This window comes from Molothrus aeneus, chromosome 2, assembly GCF_037042795.1.
Source record: "Molothrus aeneus isolate 106 chromosome 2, BPBGC_Maene_1.0, whole genome shotgun sequence".
In the NCBI taxonomy this organism is placed as follows: Eukaryota; Metazoa; Chordata; class Aves; order Passeriformes; family Icteridae; genus Molothrus; species Molothrus aeneus.
Window position 1 is genome coordinate 55,165,145 of NC_089647.1, and position 17,456 is coordinate 55,182,600.

The 17,456-nt window shown below is 42.3% G+C and overlaps 1 protein-coding gene across 2 annotated transcripts in view; it reads left to right on the plus strand.

Annotated features, from left to right (window-relative positions):
* The first annotated feature begins 1,245 nt into the window (after positions 1-1,245).
* Positions 1,246-17,456, plus strand: part of TSC22D1 (TSC22 domain family member 1) — a 90,591-nt gene continuing 74,380 nt past the window's right edge. Inside the window, exons 1-2 of one of the 2 annotated variants that reach the window (XM_066545016.1) lie at positions 1,246-1,681; positions 2,306-5,154. In XM_066545016.1, coding sequence (XP_066401113.1) covers positions 2,339-5,154 — 2,816 coding nt within the window. In that variant the 5' untranslated portion in view covers positions 1,246-1,681; positions 2,306-2,338. Of the gene's footprint in view, positions 1,682-2,304; positions 5,155-17,456 lie in introns of those variants that run through there. The other variant, XM_066545014.1, reaches the window with a different exon arrangement.

Here is a 17,456-nt window from a genome sequence, read left to right on the forward strand (position 1 = left end):
GGAGAAACAGGGCAGAGGGTGTGAACCTGTCCCCGTCTCTGTAGGAATGCAGGACACCTATCGAGCACTGAAAGGCTGGCTGGAGAGGGTTCTGCTGCCAGGAGAGGGAGAGCAGTGCCAGTGGTGGGGATTCATTGGGCTGGATCCGTTGATCATGGTGGGGCCATGAGATACCTGCCAGGCAGCTCTGTGCAAGCCAACAGGCACAAGAACACAAAGGAATAGCTCAGAGCAGATATGGGTGCATCGAGTGTCTCTGGAGATCAGGCGCTTGCTACCCACCGAAGGGGAGAAGGTAGCTCCCTTTGGGATGGGATGGGAGCAGCCTCGCCGTAGTGGGCGTGTTGAGCTTTGCCACCTGACTCTGACGATGTCGGCACTGGAACTGTGAAGGAAGGTCGGCTGATTTCACCTCGATTCCATTTAATAAGTTGTGGACTTTTTTTTTTTTTTTAAATCAGCGCTTCGGTACGGTTCTACTGGAGCTTTCATGAGAAGCTCCTCCACACGTACACACACGCACATTGACACACCGCATGTGGATGCGGATGAACGATTCCACCTGACCTCCGGGCATCCCTGCCCCGGCACCGGCGGTGCCGAGGGCGCCTGCGGTGCGAGCGGCGACCCCCGCCGGGGCCCTGGGCTGGGATGGAGCGGGGCACCGGGGCGAGCCGCCCGCCCCGGGCACAAAGGGAAAGGCGGCCCCGAGCGAGGGGGATGCGCGCACACTCCGCTTTCCTCCCCATGCGTGGGGGAAGGAGCGGGTAGGAATATTCTGGACCAAGGGAGGGGAGGAAGGAGAGAAGGTGATGAATAACTTGAATAAATCTGCAGCGGAGCTGAGGAGAGGGGGAGGGAGGCGGCGGCGGCAGGTCATGTGAGGCACAGTCATGCTGCGGGCAGAGAGGGGGCACCTGGCGGGTACACGACGCGGCCGGCGAGGGGAGGGGAGCGGACGATCTACCACCCGCCATGGCCGTGGCCGCAGCCTCGCCCCCTCCTCAGCCGGGACACCCCCACCCGCCGCGGGCTCGGCGCCGCTCGGCTATTTCCGCCACGCGAGCCGAGCCCTATTTCCGCCGGCCCCGGCCAGACGGGCTTTATGTCTGCCGGCGGGCCGCGCGTGCGCGGCGGCCGCCGCCATCTTACGTTGTCTCTCGCCCGCCCTCCCCTTTGGCGAGTTCTCCCCTCCTCCCCCCCGCGGCGCCTCCTCCAGCGCTCCGTGAGGAGACGGGGCAGGCACGGGGAGGGAGAGACCCGCGACGGCGGGGAAGCCGGGAGTAGACCCTGAGGGAAGAAAGGACGGGGCGGACGCACACGCGGGAGGAGGAGGAGGAGGACGGATTCCAGGCGCGGTTCTGCGGAGGACGAGCGGGTGCCGCCTGTTATAAAGGGGGAGGAGGCGGCGGAGGGGGAAGGAAGAGCGTGCGGAGCGGAGCCTCCTCCAGAGACAGCCAGACACAGGGAGGAGAGAGAGGCTGCCTGGCTGGCTCCCCCTTCCTCCCTCCCTCTCTCTCTCCTTTTCATGGACTCTTTTGTCGGGTTGCTGCTGCTGCTTTTCTTCCGTCCTTTTTCCGTCTCTCTAATACCCAAAATGATTCAGCTCCATGGCTGCCACTGACGGGGATGTCCCTGCCCGGCTCAGCCTGCCGCTGCCGCCCTGCTGTGCGCCAGTCCTGTACGTATCCGCGCCTTCCTCCTCCTCCTACTACTAAGAGCGGTGATGGCGAGGGGCGCCGGCCGCCTCGCCGGGCTGCCCTGCGGGCCCGCCGGCTACCCTCGCCCCGCCGAGGCGGGGAGGGAGGGAGGGCGGTGCTGCCGGCTGCCGGCGAGCCGCGGCGCCCGGCGGAGCCTCCGCGGGGAGGAGGAAGGGGCTCCCCCCGGGTCGGCCGGCTGGTTGCCCTCCCGGGTGCGGCGCAGTCGGGGGGCTGGGGAACGGGGGGGCGGCCGAGCAGGGAGGTGGTGGTAGAAATCAAAGGGAGGCGGGGGGAGGGTGGTAGGGAGAAAGAAAGTGAATGGCGGAGGATTGAAAGTGTCACATTCAGAGGCGGCGGAGGACCGGTGCTCGCCCCCTCCCTGTCTCGGAGGGGAGGAGGAGGGGAGGGGAGAGGGGTGGTGGTGAGCGGCGGTGCCGAGCCGCCTCAGCCCGTGCGCTGCGGGAGTCGGGGGGGTTGTGCGTGGTGGTGTCTGCCCTGCCCTGAGCACACAGCTAACTGTGTGTGTGTGTGTGTATGTGTGTCTGTCTGTCTCTTTCCATACCGGGGGATTGCACTCTTAAAATACACTCGATACAATGCACCAGCCTGACTCAGCCGCAGACATTAGTGCTAGGAAGATGGCGCACCCGGCGATGTTTCCTAGAAGGGGCAGCAGCAGTAGCAGCGGCAGCAGCTGCGTTACTGCTCCCACTGCACCAGGTACCGGCGTTGGGAGCGCTGCCCTCTCCGCCGAGGATTATCAGCCGCCTTTGCTGGTCCAGCCGCCGCCTCCATCTCCTGCAGCAGCTTCAACAGCGGGTCCACAGCCGACACCCCCTCATCCACAAAGCTTGAACCTCCTCTCGCAGTCTCAGCTCCAGCCACAGCCCCTTGCACAGACTGGAGCTCAAATGAAAAAGAAAAGTGGCTTTCAAATTACCAGTGTGACCCCTGCTCAAATATCAGCTAGTATGAGCTCTAATAACAGCATAGCGGAGGATACAGAAAGCTATGATGACCTGGATGAGTCTCACACTGAAGACCTGTCATCTTCAGAAATCTTGGATGTGTCTTTATCCAGAGCCACTGATATGGGAGAACCTGAGAGGAGTTCTTCTGAAGAGACTCTAAATAACTTCCAAGAGGCAGAGACTCCTGGGGCTGTTTCTCCAAACCAGCCTCACCTTCCTCAGCAGCATGCTCCTCTGCCTCATCACCCACAGCAAAGTGTTGTGATCAATGGAAGTGTTCATCCCCATCATGTTCATCATCACCACCATCTTCACCACCACCATCATGGACACCATCATCCATCCCATCCTGGGGTGGGTAGTGCCCCAATTTCTGGAGGACCACCACCCAGTCCATCGTTTAGAAAACTATCAACAACTGGAAGCTCTGACAATGTTATATCAACTGCACCAGTTTCTGCTGCATCATCCACTGGTTCCCCGGCATCTGCCGTGTCTAATATCCGCACTACAAGTAGTCCTGGCAATTTAGGTATGAGTTCTGCTGCTGGAACTAGTACCTTAAGTAATATTGGTGCTGGTAGTTCTAGTGTGGCAAGCAATGTGCTTGGTACTATAAATTTAAGCAACATCATGAGTACTGGTAATGTAAATGCTTTGTCTGGAACTAGCAGCAATGCTAATGTGAATATCTTGAGTGGTGTTGGCAATGGTACGAGTGCTTCCTCTAGTGTCATTAACAATGTTACTAATCCAACTGCAGGAATGGCAGTGGGATCAAGCCAGCAGCAGCCTGCATCTGGCACGTCAAGGTTTAGGGTTGTAAAATTAGATTCTAGTTCTGAACCTTTCAAAAAAGGTAGATGGACTTGCACTGAATTCTATGATAAAGAAAACACTGTTGCAGTTTCGGAGGGAGTAGCAGTAAACAAAGCAGTTGAGACGATAAAACAAAACCCGCTTGAAGTGACTTCTGAAAGGGAGAGCACCAGTGGGAGTTCTGTTAGCAGCAATGTAAGCACACTGAGTCACTATACAGAAAGTGTGGGAAGTGGAGAAATGGGAGCACCTACTGTGGTACAGCAGCAAGCATTTCAAGGTGTGGGTCCGCAGCAGATGGATTTTAGCAGTGCTGCTCCTCCAGCAATTCCAGCATCTAGTATACCACAGAGTGTTTCTCAATCACAGCTTGCACAAGTCCAGCTGCATTCTCAAGAAGTAAACTATCCACAGCAGAAGCCAGGGGTCCCACCTCCTGCACAGGCCAGTCTAACCACTGTTACTGGGGTTCAGCCAGCCCCAGTTAATATACTAGGTGTATCCCCATCTCTGGGCCACCAGCAACCTGCCCTTCAGAGTATGGCTCAACAGCAGCTGCCGTATTCACAGCCGGCGCAGCCTGTGCAGACTTTGCCAGTGGTGCAGCAGCAGTTGCAGTACGGACAGCAGCAGCAGCCAGTTCCTACGCAGATGACCGCGGGTCACGTTAAGGCGGTGAACCAAAACTCTGTCGCAGGGGCTATGCCAGACTACATTCAACATCAGCAGATCCTTCAGACTCCAGCCCCTGCCATGCAGCCAAGTTCTACAGGAGTAGGAGCTGGGCAACCGGTTCCTGTTGCCCAGGCACAGGGCATGCAGCCTTCAGTGCAAGCACATCCAGCTGCTGCCCCAGCTCAGCCTGTTGCACATGCTCCAGCAGCAATACCAGGTGTAGCTGCCAGTGGTCAAATGCTAAATGTTGGACAGCAAGGAAGTGTAGCTGCTGTGGTGCAACCACCATCTGCTGCAAACCAAATTCCACCTCCAGTTATGCCATCAACGGCTGCTCCTCCATCTTCCCAAGTAGTGCAGCCTGTGCAGACAGGAATAATGCAGCAAGGATTACAGGCTAGTGCCACAGGCCTTCCTCAACAAATGGTCATTGCTCAGCAAAACACCTTGTTACCTGTACAGCCACAGGCACAAGGAGTGGAATCTGTAGTCCAAGGGATGACTGGCCAGCAGCTGCCTGCGGTAAGCCCTATACCCTCTGCTAGTACTGTTCCTGCACCAAGTCAAGCTGGTTCAGCTGTGCCTCCTGGCATACCTTCCGCTTCTGTAGGCTTGGGACAGCCACAGAATATAGCACAGGCTTCGGCTGTGCAGAATGGCAGCTTGGCTCAAAGCGTTAGTCAGCCTCCCTTGATATCAACAAGTATAGGTATGCCAGTGGCACAGAGTGTGCCACAGCAGATGCCATTAAGCTCTACCCAGTTCCCTGCACAATCACTAGCTCAGTCTATTGTAAGCCAAATCGAAGACGGCAGGCGCCCTACAGAACCTTCCTTGGCGGGTTTACCTCAAGCTGCCGGCGTCGAGAGCGGTGGTGGAGCATCGGCCGCTTCAGATGGCGGTAGCAGCAACGTGCCGTCCTCGGCCTCCCTCTTCCCGCTGAAGGTGCTGCCCTTGACAACGCCTCTTGTAGATGGTGAGGATGAGAGGTAAGACTGCCTGTAACTTTATTAAAAGATGGGCTCTTTGATAGTTTGATTTGCACTAACTTGCAGGTCTTGTTACAGCCATTCTGTGAATTGAAGCAGTGTGATGTTTCTGTCTAATTAAAATACTATTTCTCAGGTCTCAGCACATGCAGATATTGTATTAAAGAACTTGTTTTCCACTTGAGGGGGTGGGTTGTATTGATTATGCTTTGAAACTACTGTGTGGGTAAATTGTGCTTAACAGTCTATTCAAGTGTGTATATTCCCACTGTGTTGAGGAAGACAAGAATACTGTAGAGTGTGGATATACTAGTGGTGATTGCAGTTTAGATTATTTATTATATGGAAATAATTAATATTTATTCTTACGTGTATATTTTTTTTCACAAGCCTGGACTTCATCCTGCCTTAGTTTCTCTTTTTAAAATATTGACTTTACTAAGGTTGAACCAGTTGCGATTCTCTGGTGTATCAAAACCTCTTTGACAGCCAAGAGATGCTTTAGGCAATTGAGTATGGTGGGATAAGGGATGTTCAGCAACATTGTTGTGGCTCTTTGAATTGAACCTGGGGTACTTTTGGTCTTGATGGTGTTGCTTCAAAGCGTTAATGCATGGTGAGATCTGCTCAGGTCTGCTAAAGGGTGGTGAACCTTTGCATCTGCTGCACCAATTCTGTGCAGTTGGAGTAAGAAAACTGCATATTTTTTTTTTCCCATTTTCACCAGTTCAAACTAAATGTATTCTCTCACCTTCACCTTTTCAAGTAAATGATCACTGCCTAGTCTTAATAGTATGTGTGTGTGGACATTCTCATTTCTTTGACAGTGTGTGCAGAGAAGTTGAGACTGTTGTGTGTGCAGGCTGAATTGATTGAAACATCAATTTTAGTGTCATGGTTTGATATTAATTATGTGTGGAGAGTCCTCCATGTGTTGAGGACCTCTTGTGATATGGGTTTGTGAGTGGCCAGGAAAACTGGTGCTTCTTCCAAAGAATGTCTTGTCTAAGAAGCTACATTAATGGAGAAGTAACTTTTAAGATAAATAACCCTCCTTGGGAATGTGGAGCAGGACAGAAAACACTAGAAAAACTGAGACTAGTGTGAGAAGGCAAAATAAGGCACTAAACATAAGGTGGGAAAAATGCTGTAGCAATGGGAGGTGAAGCACTTTTTAAATACCTTCTGGGTGCCATAACTTAAATCAGGAGTAATACCAGTGGCCAGGCTTTATTAATTTTATTTTTTTAAATAAAAGGGGTTGCTGGGAGAGGCTGGATTCTTTTCTTAATATTGAAAATCCTAACTCTATCAGCAGTCTCTGATTATGTTGATCATAAGGTGTTGACGGCCGTAGTGGCTTTCATCACATCTTTCTAAGATGCCAGAGAACTGTAATGAGTAGCAGCTTGTCTTCCAGGAGTGCTAGAAGACAAGTTCCAACACTGTTGCATTCTGATTATTTTTTTTAGTCAATAAGTACATGAAGGTGATAGAAGACAGATTGAGGTGTTAAAGCCAACAGTGTCACCATTATGCTGTTAGCAGTTTTTCAGAAATATTTTTTGGTTTTCTTTCATTTGAATTTTGCAAACTGAGCCACTAATCCTTCTATTCACGAGTCCCATTGGCGTTTGGTGGTGTTATTTGTTTTTGTTGTAGTGTGGTTGTTGTTTTTGGGTTTTGTTTTCTTTTATCAACCAAAAAATCCCCCTAAGCTTTCAGGGGATCCTAGCCAAGTAGAAAAATCGTAAGCTTAAAGATAGGGTTTTGGAGAATGACATCTAGAATATATCTGTACCCTGATTTTAACAGCATATGTTAACAGTTCGACATGATCGGTAGTTTTTCCAGAATGTTTAAATCCCTCAGGGTAACAATAGCCAGGAATACCTTCTTCCTCTGTTGTTTGGCCAGCCAAGGATCATATCCTTTCTTCTCCCATGCACGTTGCGTCTTTGTTCAATCTGTCATCTCCAGGTAGGCTACACTTTTGTTTCGCTGCAGTTGGAAAACCATTTATATTCTTTACACAAAGCAGGATATGACTCTATTAAATGGAAACCAAAAATAATTGGGGTATTTTTTGCACGGCAGTAGTGGCCAGGTTAGTGTACAGTCAGACCATTTACAGCAACACATCTCCCTGTATATTTGTATGTGACATTAAAAACCTGGTGAGATTGCTTCTGTTTCCGCTTCCAGGGGATCTCAGGGCAGGGTACTTCTGTTGTCATCCTCACTGGACTTTCGGGCTGGAGCTGAGAGTTTGTTACTCACTGAAGGCAGTGCAAGATACGTTGTTACTCTGCTTGGCTCCGCACTTTTCTGGCCATGGGATCTCTCTAGTTCATTTTTTGCTGGTTTGTTGATTATCCCCTCTTTCACAGGAGGTAAAGGGTAGTGTATTGTAAAAGGACATACCATTTCAGAAGCAGGTGTATTGTAATTATGTGTGTTTGAAATCCCCATTTCTCTCGCTCTTATCTGCACACACATATATCACTGAAGATTTCTATCAATACATCCCAAGTGATTCTAAACCTGGCAAAGGAAAAGGTAGGAGAAAAGAAGTGAGTGGTGACATAATTGGGCCAGCGAAGAAGCTGTAAAATTCCATTTAGCGTGCCTTTGAAAAAACATCTGACCCATGTAATACCTTGTATAGATTAACTCCCAGCTTTCCTTAAAGCTGTATATAATGGCCTTTAAGGCTGTGCCAGTATCTTTAACTCTGTTCAGTTTTTAGAACGCCATTTGCAGCTCTTTCTATGCCTGTTATCAGGGCATGGCCTTTTAAATATAGACAGTGTGGAGTGTATCTGCTTTGAGAACCGTAACCTTTACTTCCCCAGTATGAATGACTTTTATTTCAAGTCATAGTGAAGATTAGATATTAAAAATGAGCTGCTTGGCAGAATGCCATATGGAAAATTAATTTGCAAATGTTAATAAATAAAGAGAGGATACGAATAATATTCCCTGTATTTTCTGTATTTAAAAAAAAAAAAATCAAACTGCCGAACAATAAACCTCAACAAAATCACCAAGCAGATTCTGTTTTTCTGACTAGTCTTTCTTAAACCTGTTGTGTATGCTGTAGATGTTTGTATGTTGGTAGGTTCATCATATCTTAATTTTTTTGGTCTACAAAAATGCTGGCCAGTTTTTTGGTTGTTAAGTAATTTTTTTTCCCCTTCTCCTTAGCTTGAGCCATGGTATGGACTCAGTGCATAGTTCTTAATTAGTTTCTTGGATTTGGAGTGGTTACCTTGATTTATTCATTATAATTACCAAATCTTGCTAATTGTAGGCATGGTCTTTTGAGTTTAGTATTCATCTTTAGAACTGAAAAGCAGGATTGCTTTTATTTTCCTGTGTTTGATATTTAAGCATGGAAGAATACATGTTTATATCACAGTGAGTCTTTCTGTGTATTTATACTTAGTGTTGCAAAATCAGTTATATATCCTTGTAGACTATGTTTTGCTGTACATGCTTGCAGTAAGATTTTGTATGGACTTACATTATTTTTAAGTTACCTGTAAAGTGAAGACTTCAAAAGTTAATGTATTTTACAGCATCCTATGAAGGCTGCTATAAGTGAATTTAAAAATAACTTAATCTGAAATGTTGTTTGCCATTGCTCAGAAGCAGATTTTGTGAATGAAGGATAAGAGAACTAATAACTGCCTCCCTGTCCTTGACAACATTTCCTGCAGAATTGTTTGCATTCTTTAGGCTGGTGCAAGTTGTGTTCACCTGTTTGTGCATGTCATCCAACGAAGCTGAAGAGAAAGGAGGAAAAGATGATCTAAACACAAAACAAGCATAGGGTTTAAAATATGTTGTATTATCTGACAATACATTATTTTTAAGAGAAATTTTTATTAAAAGATCCCTTTAGAAATGTTTTTTGTGTAGGACATGTCTTTTGGCTTGGTACTAAGTTTGTAGAGGGGCTGGAAGATTAAAGCTGAACATGAGAATCAAGACTTGTGAGCAACTTTTGAGAGATCTCTAGCAGTAGTAACTAGTACTAGATTGTAAAGTGAAGTACAGTCAGGAAGCTGGATTAATGTTCATCATGTATGCAGCCATGTAGTGAAAAGGTTGACAAGTGAGATTTTTACAGATGTAATTCAATACTTTTTGAAGATTTTAGTAGGAAGTAGTGAATTAAGTAAGGTAGAACTGGAAGCTTCAATTGTATTTTTGCTGCAGTAACTATTTTGCATACTTACTTTGATGGTGTAAGTGGTTTTAGAGTTTATATGGGCTTTTTGGTTTGCTGGAAGTTTTGCTGCTCTATATTTGGTGAGAAAGGAAATCGATACTTTACAACAAAGGATTTCTGGCGGATTAGCATAGATTTATAGTGATTTTTTTTTTTTTTTAGTTGCATCTTAGGGGCGCTGGTGTTATTTTCTCTCTTGCAGATTTTAAACTTGATTCATAGTCTTGCCACCGTTTTGAAAACCATGTAATTTGAGTTCTGGGAGATGAGCTGTTAAAAAAATCTCTTCATATGTTCAGTTGAGCTTTCTGTGGAACTTGAAAAAATTATTAACCTCACTAATGTCAAGTGAAGTGAGTAGAAAGAGAGAACTTTGAGGAAGAAAATGTGTTTGCTGTTGTGTCATGCTGACAAGTCCAGTTTCTCGCTTCGTCTGATGGAGTAAAAGACCTATTGTTGGTGGAATTGACTTTGTTAGTTCTGCTCTAAGTAAAGAACAATGAGGAATTTAGGGTCTGCACCTTGTATGTCTGCTGACCAGCTGTAGGTGGCAATACCTTTTCTGATGGAGCTTTTCCTGGCGTCTTTTATGGATGCATTTTCTGCATGCCATGATACACTTTGAACTAAGGGTTGCTAGAGTGCTTGGTACTACATTGTCTTTCAAGACAGGAAGAACCAACAGATACCAGGGGGTTATAAAAGCAGTGATTTAGCATTTAAGGCAGATGCTGAGAAATTATCTCTTCAAGTGATTTCCAGAAACCATTCCTTAGCACTGCAGTTTTGATTGCTCTTGGGAGCAGTGTATAAATATGAAACCATCTATGTATGTGTATGTGAAAATGAACAAACCAGATTTTAAAGTATTTAAATAAACAATCTTTGTTACTGTCTCAAGGTTTGCATTCTTTACAGGCTAATCTGAAAATTATAATTAAACCCACTGACAAATGAATTGGTAGTGAAGTGTTTCACCCTTTACAAGTTACTGTGATCTAGATAATGGGGAACAGAGTAAAGACTGTATCAGTCTGTAGTAAGCTAGCAAAGTTAGCAGAGTGTGAGGGAAAAAAAATTAACAAATAAACACCACCATCCCCTCCAAAAAACCCTAACCCTAGCAACCCCTAATATGTTAATGTATCTTGCTTAGGCATAAATAAAAGGGCGTATGGTTAGCACACCTATGCTACAAAAAGACCCCCTATAACCTGTTCATCTTACAGATGGAAATAAAGTAAATAAGCCTTTTCTGACCTGTCTCTTAATAGCTTAGGAAGTACATCAAATTGTAAACAGCAATATTGCTAGTGTGGTCTTTTAAACAGGAAACTGCACACGCCTGAATATCAGTGCAATTATAGCAAGTGATTCTTGGTATGACCTTTCTGGGAATAATTTGTGATCTGGGTTTCAGTGTGATGTAGGTGAAACATGAAAATGACTAGAAAGAATAGTGTGTCTTTGTTCTCATTGATTTAATGCACTGGTTCTTTTTCTATTCTTTTGATTAATTTATGAGACTAAAATGTACTGTGTGTAATACATATTATACTTTAACAAATGACTAAAAACTTCTTAAAGTGGGCCTATACCTTTCATTTATGGATTTACACCACCAAAATCAGTGCTATTTAAGACAGACTAAAGGTAAGATTATTCAGTAAATTTTTTCATGGTAATGATTGCTGTAAATAATAAACTAGTTTATTCTCAGCATGGTTGTACAGGAAACTATAGCCTAAAGCTAAGATGGAAGAGTTCCTGAGTGACTAGAGACACAGCATTTTATTTATTTTAGCCTGTTCTAAAGCGTTCAGACTTAGGAATTGTATGATGGAAGTGCAGCATAATTATGGTATCAAATTGGAGCACCTGATCATCCTTCTGGCTTTAATGTCTGGGAACACTTTAACTCCTTTTCTGCCTTTGGAATTTGCTAACAAAGATAGTAATTGTGCTACAGTCAGTGGTGTAGAAATCCTTATCAGCTCATTTTGTGCAAGCCTCCAAACACCTATTGTGCATTGTCAGTGTTGGAAGCAGGATTTGGTTTGTGGTTGCAGTTATATGCAAAAATCTGTCTTCCACTGAGGCTGAATTGACTTTCCCGAGAGAGGTATTTAGAGGTTATAAATGTTTGGCAGGCAGGGATTGTAATGATGCCATACAGGCAAGTTGGGAGAGCCTGTGGTAGTTTAGGTGTTCTGTCATGTTGGTTACCTTATGGACTAAGTCACTTGTTAGTACCTACTAAATGAGGGCTTCTGATTTTGGTGTTGTGCAGACATGAAGAATGATATTCATCATGTTCAAACATATCCTTATGCTTTAATAATGGGAACTTGTTCAATTTTATGAAATATTTTTATACTTGCAAAAGGAAGATCTTTAATGTGTTTTGGTAAAACAGAAAAGACACAGTCAAGTTTTTCACTGTTTTCTTTGAGCAAACAGTTACTTTGATTATGCTTCCTTTAAATTATTTTGGTATTATTGTGTACCAAAAATGACTCCTGAGTTTTTTCTTCTCTTCTCCACTGGGTTTTGTTAGATGCTTGTCCCTCATGTTTAATGGTTTATTATGCTGTTTTGAGGTGTTGGTGAGGCTTCCTATATTGATGACCTTTGACACTCAGGATGTAAATTTAAGAGTTGTAGGCATTCAAGTTTGAAGTTCTTGTTCCAGTTTCTGTTTCTTCTTGCAGTGCAAGGTTAGTGATGGTCCAGAACAGTAAAAGTAACTTTGTTTGTTTCAACAGAGTTTGGCTACCAAAGCAAACTACTCTTTATAAGTACCTTCCTTGCTGGGGTTTGTTAGTATTGTACAGTCTGAAATGGGTACAGAATTTTGGAAATATACTAGAAGAACAGAGTAAGAAGTAAAGTAGTTGGGGCTCTTGTTTATCATTATAGCTTGGGAATTTAACACAGTTCTGGAGCTCACTGTAGTCCTTAAAGAGCAACAAATACACCTACCACTGATGCTATTTTTTTTTCCTCAAGGAAGTTCTCAGAAAATAGCTTTGTAGTTGTTTTAGTTAAATTTAAGGGGTATCTTGTTCATCTGTTTATATACTTCTGAATAATCCATTTTTTTGAGTTCAGTAGCTGAGAAGTACCATTTTATATATTGCTAAAATAGGCAGCAGAGGATCTTCTCTAAGTTTAGATTTAGAGATGAACTTGCTACTAGGTGAATGGGACCACGGTCTGTTAAAAAAGACAGGCAGTACTTCTAGTAAAGTATAGATTTGATAGTAACTGGAAGTTGGTTGTAGAGTGTTTTATAACCTTCTGCTTAAGTTTGTTAAATGGCTCTGCCAGGCATATTGTTTGAGCTTTTGTGTGATTGTTTGGGCATCTGTGTGATTTAAGTATTTTTCTATCCTTCTTTTTTTATGTCTTGTCTTTTCTTTTTTCTTTTTTTTTTGGTCTTGCTTTGGTTTTGTTTGGTTTTTTTTGTTTGTGTGTGTGTGTGGTTGTTTGAATTAGCATGGATATCAGCAGGAAATTTTCAGGACTCTGATTTCCCAGTGTGTTACTGAGTTTTCAACTTCTCCAGCAGCTGTTTAAGCAACAGTGTCAAAGTACTGTGCTAAGTACTAGGGGTAGTACTGAAAGCTGCTGAAAATGTGGATACACATTCAACGATAGTTTTAGCATCTTAATGCATTTAATAATAGGGTTCTTTTTTACTTCAGTACTGCAGTGTAGCTCTTAATGATGAGTTACACAGGTAACGTAATTTCAGCATGCAGTGCTATTACTGTATGGTTGTTTCTTTATCCTCACTGTTACACTTGGTTCATTCCCCCTGGAAGATCACAAGGCGTGGATCAAATGTAAGTTACACCATCTTTTTTGCAGATATTGTTAGCCTTTTATTTGTAATCCATTGTCTTGTGGGTCCTAGTTATTGATAACTGAGTTATCAATATGTTGATTGTCTTGGGGTCTTACATATCTAGTTAGTAGTCCTTTTAGTTACATAAAGTGTTAAATTCTGAGTTTGGTATCCATTAAGTGTTGCTTATGCTGGTTTATAAATGGTGTTTTCCTCCAAATCCTTGTAAACAAATAAAAGTTATAGAAATAGTCCTTAATGTTTCTCCAGTAACTTTGAAGTCTGTGCAATGTAGAGAGATGAAATCCCTGTCAAGATGAGAGAAAACTTAAATGCCTCTTAAGCTTCCTCTGACCTTCATTTCACCCAATTCCATCACAGTCATAGATGGATAAAAAAGAGAGATGATGACTGGCCGTTGACTTTTATATATAAAAACTGTAGAAATCAAAAATGTTAGAATGTAACCATACTAAGTTGGTTTCTATAATATTTAGTGCTCTTATAGCTATAAAGGAAGACAGTGATTAAAAATTAACCCAGTAATTCATGTGTGATTGCTTTTATGTCTGTTGTGACTGCAATTTTGAAATACTTCTCTTTTTGAAGAAAAGCAAGCAAAAATTTCTCAGACAGAATCTGAATAATGAGTGACTTGTTTGGCATATATTGCCACTGAGCTGGGATAAGCAAAGGGAAAAAAAGGCTTCTGTAGATTTCCTGGAAGATTATTTTAAGCTTCATAATTTTACTGGATATATGTGTGTTGAAATATCATACTGTTTTTGTACCATATGAAAGATTCCATATTTTTCTGAGGAAGTCTGTCGGTGGACTATAAACAGTGTTTTAATTTGTACTTCCAGATTGAGCCTGACAGAAGTGGAATGCTTTTCTTTCCCTTTAGGATTTTGTGAGGGTTCATGCTGTAGTGCCTGCCATATAGAAAGGAATGTAAGGGGAAGGAGAGCAACTTAGGATGTTTCATGATTATTGTGTGTGTGTCAACATGTGCATGGTATTAATTGTAATTTTCTCTTGATGTCACTTTCAGTAGAGGATTCTCAGACTGTAAGCATCTCTGAAATCTGTCAAAAAGGATTTTATAGTAATAATTAGTTTATATTTAGCATTTTGGTTTATATTTTAAGCTGTTCAGTGAAGAATCTTGACCTGACCTTAATTTGAGATGTCTCCTGAACATCTTGGTTAATTTGCTTTTGAAATCCTTCAGTCTGAAATTGTTCATGTTCCTTACCTGTATGTATGCACATGAGAATATATAAAGCTTTTTTTTTTTTTTAATAAAACAACCCGAAACCAACCTACTGGTGAAAGAATGAGCAATTGCTGCTTTTACAGTCTCATTTCTTGCAGTCTTAAAAAATAAGACCAAGTGAAAATAAAATAAAAGGGACCATGAATTAATGACTATGTACTTTAAGTACTTGTTAAACAATTTTCTGTAGCACCCAAATGAATTCAAGGTATAAATGTACCTCTTTAATCTGCTGAATGAGGTTATTATGTTAAGAATGGATCAGCATATTGCACTGCCAAGTGTTTCTGTAGTAGGCCTAATACCCCAAATTGGGTGAAATGTCGAATTGCTCATAAATGTGCAGGGATTGGTGTAGGATGTGTGTGTACCTCCATGTTATTTTTTTTCTTTCCAAGTGTATGAGATTCCCTCCAGTTCTGTAATTGCTTGTGAAAAAGAGGAGTTGCTGAGCCTCTATTTGATTGGAGAGAGAGGAGGGAGGGTAGAAGGTGTGAAAGAAATGCTCATGATGCTGGTTTTGGTTTTCTTCTTCATTTCTGGTGGGGAAAGGGATTTTAGTTTTTGAAATACTGTCAGGCATGCAGTGTGTCAGTCAAGTATTTGTAGTTGTTGGCAATACAGCCTCTTCCTATTTGTGGGATAGTAGCTAAAATGCCTTGTGAATTGGTGCCCTGCTTTGCTGGCTGCTTTATAACAAAGAGCAGAAAAGATAATGTTGAAGAACTTGGTGTCTGATGTTCATACAACTTCTGAAGCGATTTAAAGACAGAGATGCTTTAAAGCAGGCAACATCCTAAATGTTTTTAGTGGTTTATGGAAAAACAGAGCAGCAAAGCAGGATTAGTAATCTCAGTGTTTTTGTGGAGTTGTAGCCTCCTAATAATAAGGCACATCATCTCAGGAATAGCACTGCACTTAAAATTGTTGGAGCTGCTGTTTTGCCATGAAGGTGCAGGTCCAGCCTCTTCAGGAGGTCTCACCGACTGCCCTTGGGGTGTGTAGGTCTGTAGTGCTGCTTAAGTCTTGGATGTGGGGAAGAAACTGAGCAGTCTTATTTCACTGGAATTTAACATGTAAATGGAAGATAATGATTTGCATTAAGATACCTCAGCTTCTAGAGCACTGATCTGTGAGAGGGGAGAAAGAAATACTAGCATGCTGTAGCAGACAGTTGTAGTTATCTTCACTTCCTGCATTTGTCTGACCATCAGAATCCAATGTGGAGTCTTTATTATGTATGTTTACTGTCAAAATTCTTAAAATATTTAGAACAGTTTTTTTTTAAATTCCTGTGAAATTATTGAATAAAAATATTTTCTCTGAAAAAGTTCTCCAAAGACTTTTGTAAAGGACATTGAACTTGTATGAGGTGTTCATACATATTTCAAATAGAGGCTTGTCTTGATACTTAAAGTATTTAAGCAAGCCATGTAATCCTCCCTCTTAATATTTTTTATCTGGGGAGATGTTTAAGGAAAGCTGTCTAGGGTTTTAATTTTTAAAATTTTATTTTTAAAAAATTCCTGCTATTCCAACCTCTGAACATGATAGACTAAATAATTCTTAATGTTTCAGAAACCATGTACATTTTATAACTATCTAAAATGTTCTAATTGTTTTTATATTCCAAGAACAAAAATAAAGAACAAAAAAGCACCCAAGCCCTGGGATATGTTTTTATTAAATGATGAAGTTTACATAATATGTTAGCTGGAAGATAAGTCAGATCAATATAAGAGCCATGCAATACCGAAATCCCAGACATCCATCCTTCTAGTTTGGCTTTAAAATCTTATGATTTTGTGGATTTACAGGTACTCTTTAAAAATACATTCTTGAAGTTGCTGTCAGGTTGCTCTGGATTACGTCTGTAGCCTTTGTGAATGCAGACAAATCTTTTCATGCTGTTGTTACTGTGATCACTAGAGTCATACATATTCTATTAATCAAATGATATTGCCATGTAGCTGTGCTCAACTTGGCATAGGCAGCTTGGCAGTGTGAGGTATGTGCTCACAATTGGTCAAGTATAAGTTTTGGTTGTCTGTAGCAGATGGTAATATGTATGATATGTAGAATTTCTGTAAATTATATGCTAGAAGTTCTTAAACAATGCCTTTTCTACTAAAAACTTCAATTTTCTTGGATACCATTCTTAAAAATGTAATTATAATATGAGAAATCACATTAAAGGAAACAAATATTTTCTTTAGTATTTTATATACTAAATTATATACTCTAACCCAAGGTATGCATTAAAATTATGTTACTAAAATGGTTTCTTCCATTGCAGAATTGTTCAAGCATATGGGTAACCTTTTATTTAATTTTTTTCTCATCTGTTTAATGTTTTTCACCACTGATTTATGTTGTCTGCCTCTGATAAAGAGGCAAGATTTAGAAACAAAGCCATTTCAAAATCATGAGATTGCTGGAAAGATTTGCATTTTGTTTCAGAAATAAGAGTTAAAAGTAGCTATCATTGGTAGTCTCATCTTCCTAATGTGACCACAAGAAAAATGTACCAAAAATAATTGCTGGGAAAAGTAGGCTTTTTTCTTCATGAAAGAAGATCCAGCCATGTCTGAATACTATTTAATTATAGTGTCTGTCAGTGAATGTGACTAGTTTCTGTGAGATTGTTCTTAAGTGGTGAACAAGGTTTTTTTTTAATCTCAAACTGGTAAGAAATGGTTTGAAATACTCTGTTTGAAGAGATGTGCAATTTTTTTCTGGTGAAGCAAGCAATTTTTTCTCTAAGTATTGATGTGGTGGATTTTATGAAGATGGCCCAGATAGGAAACATGAAAATGAGAACTTTTTGCTTCTGGCTGTTTTGAAACTTAAAACTGAATAGAAAGTGTTTGAAACATGGTGATGAACACCTGAAATGTCAGTGTGGCTGCTGTTGACTTGGCAGAGTGATTTTCTTG